Consider the following 17,839-nt stretch of genomic DNA (forward strand, 5'->3'; position numbering starts at 1 on the left):
ATAAGGGGCAAGTTGGTTAGCTAACAGATAAAGGAAAGGGCCTGTTATCTGGATGCTTCCAGTCGGATCCCACTGCTCTCACCCTAATACATTCTGTTGTCCCTTGAATTAGCCACCACCTTCCCTTCAGATGAATCTAAAGCATTTAAGAGGTCAGGAGGTGGCCCCCCATTCTGTCAGACTTCACTCTTTCCTCACAAAATGTCCATTCAAGACCCATATCCATCCTTTTCTTGAAATATCCAATGGAATCTACTTCAACAGCATGGCTGGGCTGCCCGTCTTGGTCTATACCAAGACTGTTGGATGTGTGTAAGGAAGTACCCTCTCTTCTTGGTCTTACATTTTTGGTCCGAATTGCATGGCTAATCATTGAACTGGATTCGTTCAGGATTTTAAACAAATCAAGCCCCGTCTTAATCACTTCTGTTCAAGACTGATGGGACTGGCCTGGCTAAAATCATGCTAATCTAGGGAGGCACAGCTCCAGTCCTGAAGGGCTGCAGGACTTACGGGAATACAGTACATTCCACCTGAGCTCTTGGTCATGTAAATGAGCTAAATAGTGGGCTTCATTGAATCATGTTTTCTTCCATTTCTGAAGGTGCCAAGGATCCAGAAAGATCACCTGCTGGGTTGTGACACTGGGATCCCTGTTTTAAGCTCTTCGTGTCTCACATACATGTGAAATCAGCTTAGTGGCACTACTTTAAGTGCTATATTGAGAGGCAGCACAGTCCTTTTCTAACACTGTGACCATCACTGCACTCGAAATGGCAGTAATTGACAATGAGGATCATTCCTGTTGTGACTGCTCCTGTGGCAGCTCTGGTGTATACCATAACCCCTCCCATAACCATCTACCAAATCTGTGCCAGGCACTTTTTCAATCGAAGAATCTCTTTGCAAGCCACGCTTCCCAGTGAGGCTCAAAGTGCAGAAGTGTTTTTTTTGTGTCTGCTTTCACTTATTGCTTCTGTTTGAGATATAGGAGGAAGCTGGGAGGTGAAGAAGCGAAACACCACATCTTGCATTAACACAGCCTCGGAGGCAGCTCTGTCACAACAACAGGAAGCCCTTCTCAACAGAAAACGAATCAGCCACATGGCTTAAAAACACCCTTTCAGGGCTCAGCCCATTCTTGTTTTTTACACCTCTAACACAGCAATAAAGGGGTTGAAAGCTGTAGTCGAGCTTTTCATTTTTATCTCAACAGCTTCAAGTGTAGTAGTTCACTAGTTAGAGAATCCTTAATCATTTTAATCTTACTTGTCAACTCGGTTTCACTTAGCGTGTCACCTGAGGTCAGAAAGACCTAATGTGGGATATTTTGAGCACAGCGTGAACAGTCAGGAAAATTTTTGCCTTTGCATTATTCCACTTAGTCCTATATTTTAATTCTCTGGCTTGAGCTGAGTCTCCACGAGATAAAGTGACTATAGAAAATAAGTGGCCATCCGCACACTAAGAAATTTCCAGATACAAGGAACTGGAATGTCCACAGTAGATGTCCACAAATCGTGTCCTGTGATTGGTTGGTTTTACATGCGTTTTATTGTCTACTGCCTAATATTCCCCCTAAACAACTTCAGGTGTGTGGCCCTCAACTCCAGCATGACTGCGACCCCATCCCCTACCTCAATGGGTTCTGTGTGCTGCTGGGACCGGGCTTCGCAGTGAAGGAGACACTGAGACCTGCTTTCCAAGGTACAGTAGGTACCTAGAGGCCAGCCACTGGCTAAGGTATTCTCTTTCCAGGGAGCACATAGAAAATGGACTGTGGTGTCACTGTGTTAGATCATGGTATTATAAGGAGATCAGAATGCAAGAAAGTTCGCATCCATTCTGCCCACCTGACTTGTCAGGTTGCAATCAGCTCATTTGCAACTTCAGCCTTTTTTTCCCATTTTGATTTTAAGGTGGTTTTGCCAGAACTCAAGACTGCTAACAGATAACTCATCTGTACGTCACTCACACCTTACACCGACTCAAGACTTGTGACCACTTCCTGAAAGCTGACAGCTTGGAGAGTCGATCTGTGTGCCTCTCCCTGAGCCATGTGCATTTAAAATCTTATTTAAAGAAGATGCATTAAGATCATGACGTGTCCCACTAGGCTTGTTTAACTGAATGTGAGAGGGTGCATAAAAAGGACTGGCCAAAGTACAGAATGTCCCATTTATATCTTACTTGTGTAATAAAACAATGGTTGTTGAAGAAAATCACAAATTTATTAAATTATATTGAAGTACAAACATAGCATTTTTGTTTTACTGTACCCCCAACACTTAATATGCCGTGTTATGGCGTGGAAATATGTCATTCCTGTTGGTAAGATCTCTGAGAGCGACAACACTACCACACTTCAAGTGGAGTTCAACACGTTTTATTCAAGTTGGGACATTGTAATGATAAATCACTTAAAGATTCACGGGCTTGCCTGTAACATACAAAACATAAAATTAGTCTAAGTTCAAATATATTAGATGTATTAGGATCCCTATTCTCAACCCTCTGTCCAGTTAAATGAAGAGTGGCCTGCAATGAGTTGTTGGGCTACAGGAGGAAAGTAGTTCGGGTGGGTAGCTGCGTCAGCATGCGTAGGCTGCAAAGGAACAAGTAATAGGTTTATTCCATGCTGAAAAGAGAAGAAAGAAAACACAACATTTTGTCCGTGGAGCCTTCATCAGGTGTGAGCTATAGGAGGAAAGGACTAAACATCCATAATCGTCTATACCTGGAACAGCGCCTCAGATTTCAATCCTAATTAAAATTCATGTTACCAGTAAAAAGTGCAGTATAATCCCTCAGACACCATTACCTCTCAATACAACCTCCACTGGAGTTGATCCTGCTAGGATAATGTACCAGGACTGGACTGCAGTTATTTCAGATCCCTATGGAATACCATTCTTGTTCAGTTGCAATTACCCTACATGCTGTTGGTGGTGGTTCCTAATATTTTGGCCAGTGTATATGCAGTTTACATGAAGTTGCTTCCTCTGTTCAGAATTATGCTCATTTCCACAGGGAAACATTGAATTTAGTGACATAGAAACTTGAATCGAATTTTTGCTGTTTATATTCTGAGTTTTGCAGAAGTACAGGATGGGCAATTTATCTCTTCCTTTAAGCAGACAGATTACAGAGTCAGAAAAAACATCAAACATAAAACATGTTGTTACTTTTGTTTTAAAGAAGCAGAGAATGATATGGTAATAGTAGGAAAAACTTTTTGGATTTGTTAATAAACTGCTTGGTTTGATTTGTTAATGATATTGGGTGATTGCTAAAACCTACATCATTGCTTTTCTGAACTTCTGAATCTTTAATCAGTCAGATAAATTATTAAGGGCAGTATCTTTGGCTTGGGTTGCATATGGAGAGAAGCCTAGTTTATATCTTCTACTTTTATAAGTGTATCACTATGACAACCAAGAGTAGTAAAAGTCAGCGCTATATTGATAAAAGCACAGTAAAGCTTAATAGAGCAGATTGGAATGTAGAAAGGCAAAGTCAGAACATGGTAAAATCACAGTACATTGCAATACAATACAGTGACCTCACGATAACACAAGAGCAAAGTGTAGTTATGCAGACTGAAGTCAGAGTAACAGCATAGTGGGTGTGAACCTTCTACAGAGCAAAACCAAGAGTAAGATGAATAACCAGGAAGTATAGGTGGGAATTCTGCAAGGATCTCATGGACATTTACACGAGTGAGCATTTTTAGGAGCAGGCTCTGGATCAGGGAAAAGTCTACTTTAGGATGCTGGGAGATTTCTCATGTTCTGCTACCTGTTCCAGAATGCCGGGATTCTGGACTGGATGCAGTGATCCTCTTTGATGACTCCCAAAGCATCTCCGACACAGACTTCCAAACCATGATCCAGTTCATCAAGGACGTCCTCCGAAATTTCACTGACCCCAAATCACAGGTGGGGCTCTCTCTGTCTCGGCAAAGATTCAGACAAGGGCTATCTTTCTTCTACCCTCTGGTGCTCTTGCTGTTTTGGATTCAGTATTTCCTCTATTCCATTCTTAGAATGATCGGGAAAACAAACACTGAAGTTGAGAGAAAGTTGGACTTTTGAGGTTCGGGTTCTGCTAGCTGAACCCTGAGATTGGTGTTTAAATCCAATGCCACACCATATACAGTATATCACTCATTACAGTACCTACAAGGCACGTCCTCACTACTTCACAAGACACAGATGTTTTGCAGGTGCCCCCGATGAATTTGTCTGATGAGCATGAACCCCTTCCTTTCTGCAAAGACCAAAGATGATTATGCATGCCCAGATCGCTGTATAAATCATCATTCTTTCCAAAATGCGAGCCTACAGGATGCAGGGGCAGAGAAGATATGATTTCAAACTGTCTTCGCCGCGCCACGGCCAGATGCTGCTGTGGGCCAAGAGAACAGTGACTTGCGGAATTCCTGTCCACAGCGTCATGAAGGAAGAAATTCTGCTCCTTCTATAAATAGGGGGCAGTGGGCAACATGTGCTGATAAAGAGCCCATTCAGAATAGGTGCCTAAGTAGTGTGGTGTGCTCCACTCATGATAAACAATGACTGATCCTTCTTTTTACATGATGGGAGGGGGTGTGTACTTGTTGGGGTAGGGCACCACATTTATTTAAGTATGTCAAATTTTCTCCCTTTCTCCTGTTCTGTGTTCTCGTTGTCTCTCGTCTTTTGCTGTCTGTCTTCTCCTCTTTCATTCCCTCTCTGAGCCTCCTCCCTCATTTCTTTCACTCTCATGCTTTTCCTCTGTGCTCTTTCGCTCTCTCCTCTCTCAATTTTCACCCTTCCACTTCTTTCGCTCACACTCACTTCTTGCTCTCTCCCTCTCTCCCTCTCTGCTCCCTCCTGCTGCTTTCCCTTTCTCTGACTCTCTTTGCAGGTGGCCGTAGCTCAGTACTCCACCAATATAAGGACTGTGTTCAGCTTTAACACGTTTGTGTCGAACCGGAACCCAAACTCCCTGTTGAGAAACGTCCCTCACACGCAGGGCCAGACGCATACTCCCAGCGCCATCAAGTATGTCCTGTAAGTTCACCCTCCCCGTTCTTGGAAACTTGTGTTTGAGCTCCTGGAGATCTATCAAACCTGACCCCAGAATCTGACCAAAGTGCATCACTCCTTCTGTGTCTTTCATTCTGTGAATCTCAGAACAACCTCGGTACTGACCTACTGAAGTGGAGACCTGATGGACCTTTCTTATGTCCAGAGGTGTGACATAGAACGTGTTGGACAGTGGGGGCAGGCTGCATCTGAAGTCTGCTTGCCTCTTTCTGCATCTTTCTCTCTCTGCGTCCACAGAGACAATGTGTTTACCAAGGAGCAGGGCATGCGCCAGGAGTCCAAGAAGCTGCTGGTGGTGATTACTGATGGGAAATCAAACGACCCCAAAGAGAAGTTTGAGAACGTCATCCCACTGGCGGAGAGCAGAGGAATCATCAGATATGCCATTGGGGTGACTGGCTGTTCTGAGACTTACCTTGGTTGTAATAGGTGGAGAAGGTTATAGACAGACAATAGAATGCAGGCACACTCTGACATTAGCCCAACATGATCCTAAGGCAGAGTACAAAAGAATATAGAAACATAGGAAAGGTCTAGCTTTTCTGCTTGTTTGCTTGCTAGTATCCAGTGAATCTGCTTCAACAATATGGCTGGGCACCTTGGTGCTCCAGTCTCACATTGTTTTGTACATAAAGGACAAATGTGTCCTGTGGTTTGTGTTTTGTGAGATAGGCTTCATAGATTGATATAGATAAAGATACTGGCAGTTCTCAGTATTTAAGTATTGGCATCTTTATTTGGTTGCCTGTAATCCTAACCTCCATCTTCCCTTACCCATTCTGTCCATCCCTTCTCCTCTTTCCCATCTGCTCTCTGCTATCTGTATTCCTCTCTTTCCCCTACCTCCCTCTCTCTTCTCCCCTCACCTTCTTCAGTCTTTCTTCCTCTCCCTCCCACTCCTGCACCCCAACACACAACTTTCAATTTATCTCTCTCTCAGGTGGGCAAACAGATCTCTCAACAGGAGTTGAAAACGATCGCCTCTTCCCCTAAGGATGTCTTTGAGGTCAACAGCTTTGAGGCCCTAAACTCCATCCTGAAACAGCTGGGGGAAAAGATTTTTGCCATTGAAGGTTTGTAGGAAATCAGCTTTTTCTGCTCACCCACTCAATTCAGCCATATCACCCTGCAACTCACAACTGGCAACCCACTGAAGCTAAGCAGGTGTGAGCCTGGTCAGTACCTGGATGGAAGACCTCCTGGGAGAAACTAAGGTTGCTGGTGGAAGAGGTGTTAGTGGGGCCAGCAGGGGGGGCTCACCCTGCGGTCCATGTGGGTCCTAATGCCCCAGTATAGTGATGGGGACACTATACTGTAAACAGACGCCGTCCTTCGGCTGAGATGTAAAACCGAGGTCCTGACCTTTTGTGGTCATTAAAAAATCCCAGGGTGCTTCTCGAAAAGAGTAGGGGTATAACCCCGGCGTCCTGGCCAAATTTCCCATTGGCCCTTACCAATCATGGCCTCCTAATAATCCCCCTCTATGAATTGGCTATATTACTCTGCTCTCCTCCCCACTGATAGCTGATGTGTGGTGAGCGTTCTGGCGCACTATGGCTGCCGTCGCATCATCCAGGTGGATGCTGCACATTGGTGGTAGTGGAGGGGAGTCCCCATTACCTGTAAAGCGCTTTGAGTGGAGTGTCCAGAAAAGCGCTATATAGGTGTAAGCAATTATTATTATTATTATTATTATAATTCTCCTTTACCCATGTTGTCTGAAATCTGTCCAATGGACATATGCAATTACCTATCTACTTGCCTCATTCTAACTGGGGACATCGGAAAACAAGGAACAACAGAAAATCCTTTGAACTCAGTCTTGCCTCTTTGGCAGCTCAACAGTTCATTGGTCCCCATTTATTATATAATGTCTTCTTGGAGGATTTAATAAATTTGGGGACAAACATTGAAGATGTCCCTCCTGATTTCAGTGCTAATTGCTCCCTTTTGCCTAATTGATTAGCTTGTTATGACTGATGGAATTCTCTGGCATGTTGTCCCATGATGTGTTGCTATAGCTGCCAATGGTGTCTCATTATGTTGGATAAGTCTCTGTGGCCTTGGCTTTTCTAATGTTATGTTTTTTAATGATCATTGACAATGATGTTCCCAAGTCACGATGATGGGACCGCTTGCTCCATAAGGACCTTGAGGGTAATATTTAAAGGACTGCTTACAGTATATCCTTTAATCTCCAGTCCTTGCCTTTGCCATTCCAGTAGTCTGGTGACCCTGTTACCATGTCTTGTCATTAGGATGTCCCTGGTTCAAGCTCTCCCAATACACACAATCTGCACCTCAATCCTGAGAGCTACCCCCTTTGATAATTCAATTTAGATACCCTTAGCATCTTAGCATCAGCCGTTGTTGGTGCCCACCCCCAGCCCCATTCTCAGCAAGACATTTTGGATAAAAGCATTCCCCAAAAGGACCGATTGTTCTTCCTCTTCCTCCCCAGGCACCAACAAGAAGTCCAACTTTACCTCTTTCCAGCTGGAGCTGTCTCAAGGCGGGTTCAGTGCAGCCGTCACAGAGGTCAGTGTGTGCAACCTCCCCACCAGCCCTCCTCCTTACTTAGTAGTGTCCCCCGTATTCTCTGTCCTCCCTGACACCTGTCTAGCCAAGGAGCACACACGCACTTTCCACGCAGATGAGTTAGCACTGTTTACATGGATTTTATCACAGAGGGTCTCTTGACCCGGAGGGTCTACAGTTTCCCTCAATAAAGTACAGTATCTATCTGTCTTGAGACAGTGGTGCCACTGTGTCAGCAGCCGTCCGTAAGAACACAGGCTTTTCAAACCAGAGGAGGCCTTTCAACATTTAGGGAAGGAAGAAGTGACATTATGAAATGAGTATGATCAAAGAACAAGCCCGTTCCAGGAAAGGGAAACATGGGTATAGGTGGATCTTCTCCTGCTATGCTCTGAACATGAGCATTCGTTAAGTTTCTTATACCTCAGAACATTCTTCTGAGTTGCCATAAATGTCTCATTTACGAGAGAAATACTCGCTCATCACTTGTCACATCCTCTCTCTCTCCACACAGCAGGTGTCTGTCTTCTTCAGCAACCTTTTCACACACACACACCCATGTAGCACATTTAATTCCTAGGTAGTTTATTGATCCAAAGATTGTATTCAGTCGTTTCTTAAAAGAACCTATTTTGATACTGGCTTTGAAAACATAGATCCTTAGCTTGTTCCATACTTCCAGACTAAGCCAAAATGTCAAATATCATGTAAAATGATACATCGGTCCCGGTATAGTGCAACAGCTACTGCATATGGATACATTTCCGATCAGCAATTATTATTCCGGTTTCATGCAGCACGTGACAGTACCCTCATTGGAATCACTAACCATTGTGATTTTTTTCCTTACTATTGATCCTGGCAATTCTTTTAGTTCAGAATCAGAAACTAGTATAGCCCTGTGATAGTGTAACAACTCATGGAAAATTATCCAGGAGTTTGTCATCTTGCACTTGGGTTTCACTGCTATGCTAATGACATTAACTACAGATTGATCGGTTTAATGAATCTGATACTACTACTATAGTTTCTACATTTTCTGGGTGTCTGTCAGATATAAAGTCATGTACTGTGTACAAATGATATGCTTGAACTAAACTGTGACATTGAGGTATTGAGGTTATGCTCATAGGCGTCCAACACCAGGTTCTCAAAGTCGCTGACTTCTTTGTAGTTGTTGATGCTGCTGTCCTTTGGTGGAACACTAGCATTGCATTTGACCATCCACTGCCACTGGAAACCCATGTCAGACATATCACAAATGTGGTTTTTTCTACTTGCGTAACAATTCTTAGTAAAGGCTGTTTCTCTGTCTATCTGATGCTGAAATTTTGAAACATTTTATGTAACCAAGATTAGGCTACTGTAACACCCTGCTTACTGGGGTGTCTGCTAAAGTTCAAATTCAAAAAAAGATTTCAGTGTGTCCAGAATTTCGCAGATGGTGTGCTGAATCAAACTAGTCTGTTTTTGCACATACTGTAAATCTCATCCTGTGGAAATTTCATTGGCTCCCTGTCAAAGGCTTCACTCCTGGTTTTTTGAGTCAGTTGACCATGCTCATTTCACTCATTCTCTCCACTTCCATAGCATGTAATCTATGTGCAGTATTTTACAGTGCTTCTAATTTTCAAAGCACTTATGACTAAAACTGTATTTATGTTATTTGTCTGCTGCCACCTAGTGAATTCTCTGGTTCATGCCGAAAATGGGTTTGCACAGAGGACAACGGAGAAGTGACATTTTAAAGTATTTTTTCACAATTAAGTCTTGACTTATTATGTGTTTTTGTCCTGAAAGCTACGCATAACTTACTGTACATCATGATAATGCATATTTAAAAAAATAACTAATGGACTGAAGCCAGATCTAAAGGTCCATCCATTTAAGATCTTGCTAGACCTCCACGAGAGACTTCAAATTTCTGAAATTCAGAGAGCTTTTTTGGCACGACCGATGAGTCTCTTCCTCTGCATCTCTCCCACTTCCTTCTTTCCCGCCCTCTGCTCTCCCGTGTTCCAGGAGTCCATCCTGTTTGGAGCTGTGGGCTCCTTCGACTGGTCGGGGGGATTTGTGGAGATCCGGGGTGGAGATCTTCACGGCACGTTCATCAACGCCTCCTCCCGAGAACCAGAATTTGCAGATTCCTACCTGGGTAAGGCCTCGTCTGCCACACTCTCGCCTGTTATTCGTTCAGCACCCCAAGATACACATGTGTTCCCACCAACCGAAATATTAGGAACCCCCTCAAATCAAACGAGTAGACACCATGACAGGACAGAGCATGGCAGGGTCTGAGGACCAGGAGACCGACTTTGACTTGGCCGGGACCTGTTGATCAATCAATCCCACGTACCTTTACCCCTCATCACAGCCTTAGCCGGAAGTGATCCAAATCTGCTATAAGGATGGAACGAGTACATGCATTTCAAAACCTTGAGAAATCCCCCCCAATCACTGTCCCAGCTGCTTGTGATGCTAAGTGCGTTATTCAAAGGGTATATAATATTTTGGCTAGTGGAGGTATAATGTACATTCCACTGTACAAATACTGTAATATCTATGACTAGTCTATATAAATGTAGAAGGGATATTTTGGACAAACAAGCCTAGTTAAACAAAGTACGCACTCGAACTGAGAGAGCCATGGTACCCTCCTAACAGCAGTTTAGGACATTGCCTCATTTAGAAGTCACTACCGACTAGCTCAGTGAAAAGAAGATGCCAAGCAAGACAGGGGGCGATATCGTTTCTCTCTCTCTGTGTGGCAGGGTACGCCTTGGCCGTCGCTCAGCTAGCAGAGGGAAGAGTGTACTTTGCCGGGGCACCACGGCACACACACCGGGGCACTGTCCTGGGTTTTAAGAAAGGCCGTTCAGCCTGGGAAGTGGCATGGCGTTTGAATGGGACTCAGGTAATGGTGTTAGAACGCAGCTGTGAGCACTGTGAAACATTCTGATGGATCTTTTTGGAGGGGCTGTATTTATGTGGTGATGGGGGATATGAAAGGCATTTGGCACAAATCCCCATTATCTTTGAAAATTCCCCAGTGTGCAGGAATACCCTTTTCCCTATGTGTTCCAAATGAGAAGGGACCATTGAGATCATCTTCTGTGTTTGGTTTTCCAGTAGCCAAATGATCAAGAATTTCTTCCAGTTGTTCGGAGAAGAATTCCAGACATTCATATTGGTGATTAGGGTGCTAACTCTTGACTCCCACAATCCTCCTTACCGGGGGTGTCCAAACCTGGTCCTTGAAGAGCAGTGTATTTGTTAGATTTTCATTCCAGATAATCTCTTATGTTACCTGCTTACCTGGGCCAATGAAACAGCTTCTCTCTTCTCAGCTGTTCAGGTGCTGCTGCTTTGCATACTGTCATCAAAATTTCCCTTGAATTCTACTCTAAATGATATAGGCCCAAGAATTGTGGTCCTTTTCCTTTGCTTTGGCTTTTGACCAAATGTAGTGAGGCTACATGAATGCCTAGCTTTCTTTCTTACAGCTCAGCAACAATCCATTTCCTCTTTCCATGTGTCTGTCAGCTGGGTTCGTACTTCGGGGCAGAGCTGTGTGTCCTCGACGTGACCGGAGATGGACGGACTGACCTCCTGCTGATCGGGGCGCCCCTCTTCCACGAGCCAGGCATCGGGGGGGAGGTCACTGTGTGCACCATTGCTTCTGAAGTAATCATGCATACTGTATACAGACTTTGTCCCGATAACCTCTCCTGTTGTCCTTTTGTCTCCCTCTTCTCTCTCTTTTTCTCTCCATGTGCCCCTCCCAGGATCTCCTTTATCTCCCTCTCACTCTCTCAGTGCGTCCCCTTTCTCTGTTTGGTTCTATCTCTCTCCTGTCTCAGTGCCTCTCTCGCTCTGTTTTCCCCCTCAGGGCTTCCCGAACTGCAGCACCTCCCTGAGGGGCTCGCCAGGGAATGAGCACGGACGGTTTGGGACAGCCATCGCGGCCACCCCTGACCTGGACGGCGATGGGATCCCAGACCTGGCTGTGGGGGCGCCTCATGAAGACGAGAGGGGGGGCAGCCTCTACATCTTCCTGGGGCACCGCAGGGGCGTTCACACACAGCACAGCCAGGTCGGCAGTGGCACAAGGCAATGCTCAAAGAGCACCAACGAGGGCAAACAGGGCCAAGGAGCCAGTGAATATCAAAGAGTGGCACAGTCTCAGAGTCACCTGTCTTAAAGACAGGCAGAGTATACCAAGGATCTGAACAGGAGCCAAAGATTGCTAAAGAGCACCAACCAAAATTCCTTAAAATCTTTTTAAGAGATTTCAAAGAGATAAAATAGACTGAAAGAGTATCATGGAGTGTCAGAGAGCACCAGAGGGATATAACAATACATTTGTGCAATACGTTTACTGTATATTTATATCTATATTGTGCAATATGACTTTTTTGTGTACTGTTCTGTTCTGGTTTGTTCTTTATGTGTCCTGGACTGTAAGTAACTCTTCTTAGTGCACTTCTCACTGTACTGATTGTATTGTATGTATTGTATTATTATTATTGTGTCATTCGTTACACTGTGTTGTCTGTGTTAAGCTGCCGTTGCACTGCAATGTCCCTCACAGGATCAATAAAGTATCTATCTGTCTTTCTAACAGTGTTCAAATAGGCCAACAAGTGCCAAACAGGGGGTTTGGAGTAAATAGATACCCGCAGAGAATCAGAGAATTGGATGGTAGCTAGTGTTTCTTAATACCGATAATCTCTGGGGGAAAAGCCTGATTGTGTTGACGAAGGCTGTAAGCTGACAATAACACTGCAGATATTTGAAGAACCCCCCCACCCCAGTCCTTTACACCTCTACTTGACATCCTTTACAACGGTCTTTGCAGCCCTTTGGTTCACGGCTCTTCCCCTCTGTGTCCCACAGAAGGTGCGGGGGGCGTCTGTCCGCTCCGGCCTGCAGTTCTTCGGTCAGTCTGTCCACTCCGCCGGCGACCTGAGCTGGGATGGACTGGCGGACGTGGCGGTCGGGGCCCGGGGGGCGGCCGTGGTCCTCAGGTGAGGGAGGTCCTGCACACCCACTCTCCCGGGTTACATAAGGGTTCAGTTCTTTACCTACCCCAGGTCTTACAGAAGCGACCCTTTCTTAGCCATTGCCTGGACATGGGAAGAAAATTACTATTCATGATATTGAACATATATAGAGAATCAAGTAAGAGGTTTATTCCATGCTGAAAAGAGAAGAAAGAAAACACAACGTTTCAGCCATGGAGCCTTCTTCGGGTATCCAGGTGTTGACACACATAAATAGCACAGAATTGTACCCCTCTAGCGCTGGAACAAGAAAAGCAAGAAAAAAGAGGTTCTGTGGCATCAATATATTTTCTGTTGCCTCCCCAGATCCCAGCCTGTGATAAATGTGTCAGTGGCAATGACCTTCACCCCAAAGGCCATCACTGAGAATAACTTCCACTGCGCCAGACCGATCATGTCCTCCACCCAGTCGGCCACCATAGCAACCGTGTGCATCGCCATCACTGCAGTGCATGCTGGGAAACTCTGTGAGTCTGTGAGCCTCCCTCTTGGTCCCATTCTTCTAAATAACAGCAAATTCTGCAAGGCTTTTAAAGTGCAAGTGGGCCTGGACTTGAGACCAGGGCGAATAATATTCCATTAACAGTACACAACAGGGACTGATTTTCTTCTCTTCCTGTGTCGGCAGCTAGTGGCCTCAGTGCCCGTGTAAATGTGTCAGTACGGCTAGAGCCCCAGGCCAAGACCAGCCGACTGCTCTTCGTCCCCGGAGACCCCACCACTTACTGGACCGGCACCGTAAATGACAGCGCCTGCTACAACATCAGCATCATTGTTCCGGTGTGTCAGTCAGTCTCCGTTTCTGCCTGTCACTCTCGGAGCTCATCCTTGTCAGTCAATATCCGAGCCCATCTCTTGCCTGTGCGTCCGTCAGTGTCACTGACATTTTGTTTAAATGCACACACTGAATCCTTGTGTATATATATATCACCTCTCCTTGTCTTGTGTTCAGTGTCCTAGTGCTACTTAGAACACAAAGGGTTGGTTTGCCTATATATAGGAGTTGCAGCCTTTAAGCTGGCACATGAAGGAGGCGGGGCAAGGAATGGAGGGCATCTCAGGCAGAGTTACAGGGTATCCTCAGAACGCAGTTCATGGCAGGACCAGCAACAGAGTGGCACACAGAGCAGCCGAAAGAGGACAGCAACCTATTGGACACCTCGTGTGCTTTAGGCTGGACACTGATGACCATACCCAAAGATTGCACTGCAACAAAAGACAGGCAATCGCTTTGGGGGAAAGTCACGTGGGTGGTGATACATACGTACAAGAGCTTTGAGAGATGCATGTTGCGCCGCACCCAGTAAGTCAGGGCGTCTTTATTACCCCCCAGTCCTGTTTTTATTTGCAGGCCTGCATATCGGACTACAGCCCAGTTCCCTTGTCGGGCAATTTCACCGTGGAGGGAGAGAGGATGAAGGTGACAGATGGACTGAGACCCATATTAACACCACGGTGCCTCACCACGTTTGCTGACCAGGCAAGTCCAGGGCTAGTCAGTTTGAGACCCTTCACTCAGCAGTGCGATTTGTTTCGGGTTTTACTGCCTTGCCGGATCTTTGATGTCTTATTTGGTTAGTGTGTGTTTGAGTGCATTTTTCTGTGTTTTGTGCATGCGTGTGCTGGTATACAGAGTGTGCAGACTCACGAAGGTGTCTACATAAAGACACTAACCCTTGAGAAACATGCTGTGAGAACAGATGAGAAGGTCCTCCCAAGGCCAATTGCATTTGTTTGGAAAACCAGATCTTGGAAAAACTCTTTTCAACAGAGCTCATGTTTAAGGTTTATTTTACCCCCATGCTGAAGTTTCATTTTTGCCACAGATGAAGAGCATGAGTGCCAATCCAAAGTCCTCCCTAGTCTAGTGCACAACACGCCAACAAGTCTTTGTGTTCAGTTTGGTACAGTAGTTGTGTGTGTTGCAGGTCCTCCTGGAACAGGTATGTGGAGAGGACCAGGTGTGTGTCTCCGATTTGGGAGTAACCATCAACTTCACCAGGTGAGCTGTTGCTTTTCCCACACAGAGTCTATACCTGAAAAAGTCAAATTTGCATTGATGTGTGTATACTGTAGTAAGGTGCCTGAATATGTTCTTATTGTAAAGAAAGGTAATGGCTTTTACCTCTGTTCCTTGCTCTCTCAGTCCTATGGTCATAGCAAGTCCAAGATATACTGTGATTGTGCAAGTAGCAATCACTAACCTTGGAGAGGATGCCTATGGCACTGAAATGGCTCTGATTTACCACTCCGCCCTGTCCTTCACCAAGGCCTCCGTCACGCAGGTGAGCATTAGTGTCCCATCCTGTTTCCAATAAAAGGACGAAACTACTCTAATTGGTCTATGATTGACAGAGTGATTTTTCTATTGTCTAGATCAAACACTCACTTACATGTACAAGTGTTGAAAGTAATGTATTGCACATTTAAGGTCACAGCACAGAACCGAGAAAAGCTGCTTTTATATATTTTTTTTTACTTTTGGTATTATTAGTAAGTGCACTTAAATGAACATGGTGCAAAACAGTTTTACATTAATGTTGGAATAAACTGGTAAATTACAATGCATGGGGTTTATACAATACATAATGGCATAGTATGTTGACTAAGACAACAGTAATTGCAGATTTCTACATGGCTTGGGGGGATAGATGTCCACATGCAGACAAACCCATAATTACAGAATCTGGGGTGGTATTGCACAGTCACAGGCAAGAGGATCTGGATTTGAAAACAGAGTGTATGAGATACAGTAAGTTGTCCTGGTTGCGCAGAGGTGCAGCAATCAATGATCTTAGTGCGATGTCAGTAAATAAGCAGGAGAGAATGCAGGAGACTATCCACTTGTCTCATTGTCCTCAAGCCTGGCCTGCCCGGATCTCCATAGTCTGTCAAGTCTGGGTTTTGCTCAGGAAAGAAAAAATTGGCTACATGAGTAGTAGCATCAGTAGACTGGTATTTGGAGCTCTCAGCCTCCTCCCTCTGCATGAGGAATGTCCAATCTAGCACTCTGGTGTGGCAACAAATGGGAAAAAAACCTAGCTGCATGTTTCCTGAAAGAACAAAAGAAAATCTGCTGGTGTATGGGACCAATCATCGAGATCAGTGATCCTCTCTCCTGGTTCTCAAGATTCCCAGGTCTGCATTTATTAACAAGCAACTCCATCTCTTCCATGGTCATGCACTGGAAAACTGTAGTAATTCTGGTCAAATTTGTCACCAATTCATTAAGAGGTTGGTTACAGAAAGATCAGTAGACTTTGGCCTCCAGGACCAAGAGTGAGGATCAGTGATCAAGTTGTAGTGTGGACACTGACAATGTGTAATTAAATCCTGAATGATCCCAGTCTGAGATTCCTGATCTCTCTTCTCCAGTCAACCTGGAGGTCCAGTCTGTCCTGCTCCGGGGACGACAGGCAGGTGAACAGCACTGCGGTGAGAAGGGCCAGCTGCCAGGTTAGCGCTTCTGTCCTCAAGGAGAGAGCCAAGGTGAGGACCTCAGTGCCTCGCATGCACAAGCTCACTGGCAAGGGCCATGGCAAGTGCACACAATCGTTTTCCAAATGGGCAATGCAGTCCTGAAAGAGCCGTCCAATGCAAACGCTCTTCGAAACAGAACAATCTTAAAGGGCTTTTAAATAGGCGTTGTTTGTGTGGTATTTTATTCTGCGTGCGCCAGGGTGATGCGTCTCGGATGGTGAGGAGATGCTTTCCTTATCTCTCAAGAACTGCTCTGAAACATTTCGTCAAGTAATGCTGATTGCAGTTCTAGGGAAAATGTAACATTGCGGGGAATCTAGCCTTGGGCTTCAGCCTTGTTCTGAACTGACCTAGGACATTGTATAAAGGATTAAAACAAGCCAGGTGACAGAGCAAGTTACTTTCCTGCAAGTGTATCGGAGCTAGTTCGGACACGGTGACATCATCGCCCTCCCTGCACGTAGCAGGGACCTTAGCCGCCTGGGCTGAGGGAGGTCCCCTTTAGCTCACTCGGCTGGTTCCCTGTCGCGTTACAACGGAGACCCGGGTTCACGGGTCGAACTGGCGGGGTAGAGCGGCGAGGGCACAAGCCCGTGCGGAACCGCAACAGTCACACAAGACAGGTCTCATTTCTCCATTGCACATCCTTCGCTCTCTGCCTTAGGTAACTCTGCAGGCCTTCTTCACGGTATCCCACCCAGAGCTCCTGGAAGACCACCTCCAGCTGAATGTATCGGTCCAGAGGTGAGTATTAAGAACAGTAAGGTACAGACCGATAAGAGGGGCCCATTCTGTTCCTTTGTCTGATTGCAATCCAGGGTTCTTATCCAGCCATTCCTCACAGGATTCCACCAAATCTGGTTCCTCAATGGGGATGAGTTTTGTTCCAGGCCCCTCACTATTATGGGGATCAAGAGGTCTTCAGAGGTACCAGGGTGAATAATTAACAACTGCATTCCAATAAAGTGTTGCATTTAATACAATTAGTTTTCATTTTTTCTTTGCAGTAAAAATGAAAATTTGACCTTAGAAGACAATTTTGACAGCTCTACAGTCCCTGTCTTGCTACCAGTCGACATCGTAGTAGAAGAGTAAGTGCTCTAATAGGGAGGGGTCAGAGCTGTAATATTCTGCTTTTGGCAATCGAAAACTAATAATAGCCACAGGGTGAACCTGTTTAATAATGTTGTTCCAAATAGACATGCTTTAAAATGAATAATGGGGTTTGCTATATTGGTCTTTCTTCATACCTTGAAATGCCTGAATATTTCATCATGTCTTTGCATGTCTTGTGTTTCAAGTGCTGACTCAACTTACAACATCATCTTTCTCGAGACGTCCCAGACCAGCAGTAACATGGAGCATTCATACAAGGTACCTTCACTGTGTTCTCATCTCAGCCCTATTCATCACTGTGACATCAACGTAACAACTGTTACATACTGTTACAGTCCCAGCATCCCGCCACCAGGGGGCACGGCACCTTAACCTCTGGTGTCTACTGCATCCATTCAGAAGAGGCGTAGATCAAGCAGATGGCATTAGCCAATCCCTGTTTGCCTAGTGTCTTTACATCACTACGCCTCCCCCTCCTCAAGCCTACTTAAACCCTGGTCTTTGCTCAGTCTTGTTTTCAACATCTTGAGCTCTCCTTCTTGGCTTCTGGCC

At 45.2% G+C, this 17,839-nt stretch overlaps 1 protein-coding gene across 1 annotated transcript in view; it reads left to right on the forward strand.

Annotated features, from left to right (window-relative positions):
* LOC148672446 (integrin alpha-X-like) overlaps positions 1-17,839 on the forward strand; it is a 31,340-nt gene that overhangs the window by 7,302 nt on the left and 6,199 nt on the right. Inside the window, exons 5-24 of the mRNA XM_088628173.1 lie at positions 1,593-1,707; positions 3,808-3,938; positions 4,909-5,054; positions 5,328-5,481; positions 6,031-6,163; positions 7,552-7,628; positions 9,651-9,783; positions 10,400-10,542; positions 11,172-11,312; positions 11,518-11,721; positions 12,525-12,655; positions 12,998-13,158; positions 13,320-13,471; positions 14,043-14,171; positions 14,620-14,693; positions 14,838-14,976; positions 16,067-16,180; positions 16,836-16,915; positions 17,179-17,262; positions 17,473-17,545. Of these exons, the coding sequence (XP_088484299.1) occupies positions 1,593-1,707; positions 3,808-3,938; positions 4,909-5,054; positions 5,328-5,481; positions 6,031-6,163; positions 7,552-7,628; positions 9,651-9,783; positions 10,400-10,542; positions 11,172-11,312; positions 11,518-11,721; positions 12,525-12,655; positions 12,998-13,158; positions 13,320-13,471; positions 14,043-14,171; positions 14,620-14,693; positions 14,838-14,976; positions 16,067-16,180; positions 16,836-16,915; positions 17,179-17,262; positions 17,473-17,545 (2,514 nt within the window). The remainder of the gene's footprint in view (positions 1-1,592; positions 1,708-3,807; positions 3,939-4,908; positions 5,055-5,327; positions 5,482-6,030; positions 6,164-7,551; positions 7,629-9,650; positions 9,784-10,399; positions 10,543-11,171; positions 11,313-11,517; positions 11,722-12,524; positions 12,656-12,997; positions 13,159-13,319; positions 13,472-14,042; positions 14,172-14,619; positions 14,694-14,837; positions 14,977-16,066; positions 16,181-16,835; positions 16,916-17,178; positions 17,263-17,472; positions 17,546-17,839) is intronic.

Source organism: Lepisosteus platostomus, chromosome 4 (assembly GCF_059453375.1).
Source record: "Lepisosteus platostomus isolate fLepPlt1 chromosome 4, fLepPlt1.hap1, whole genome shotgun sequence".
Lineage (NCBI taxonomy): Eukaryota > Metazoa > Chordata > Actinopteri > Semionotiformes > Lepisosteidae > Lepisosteus > Lepisosteus platostomus.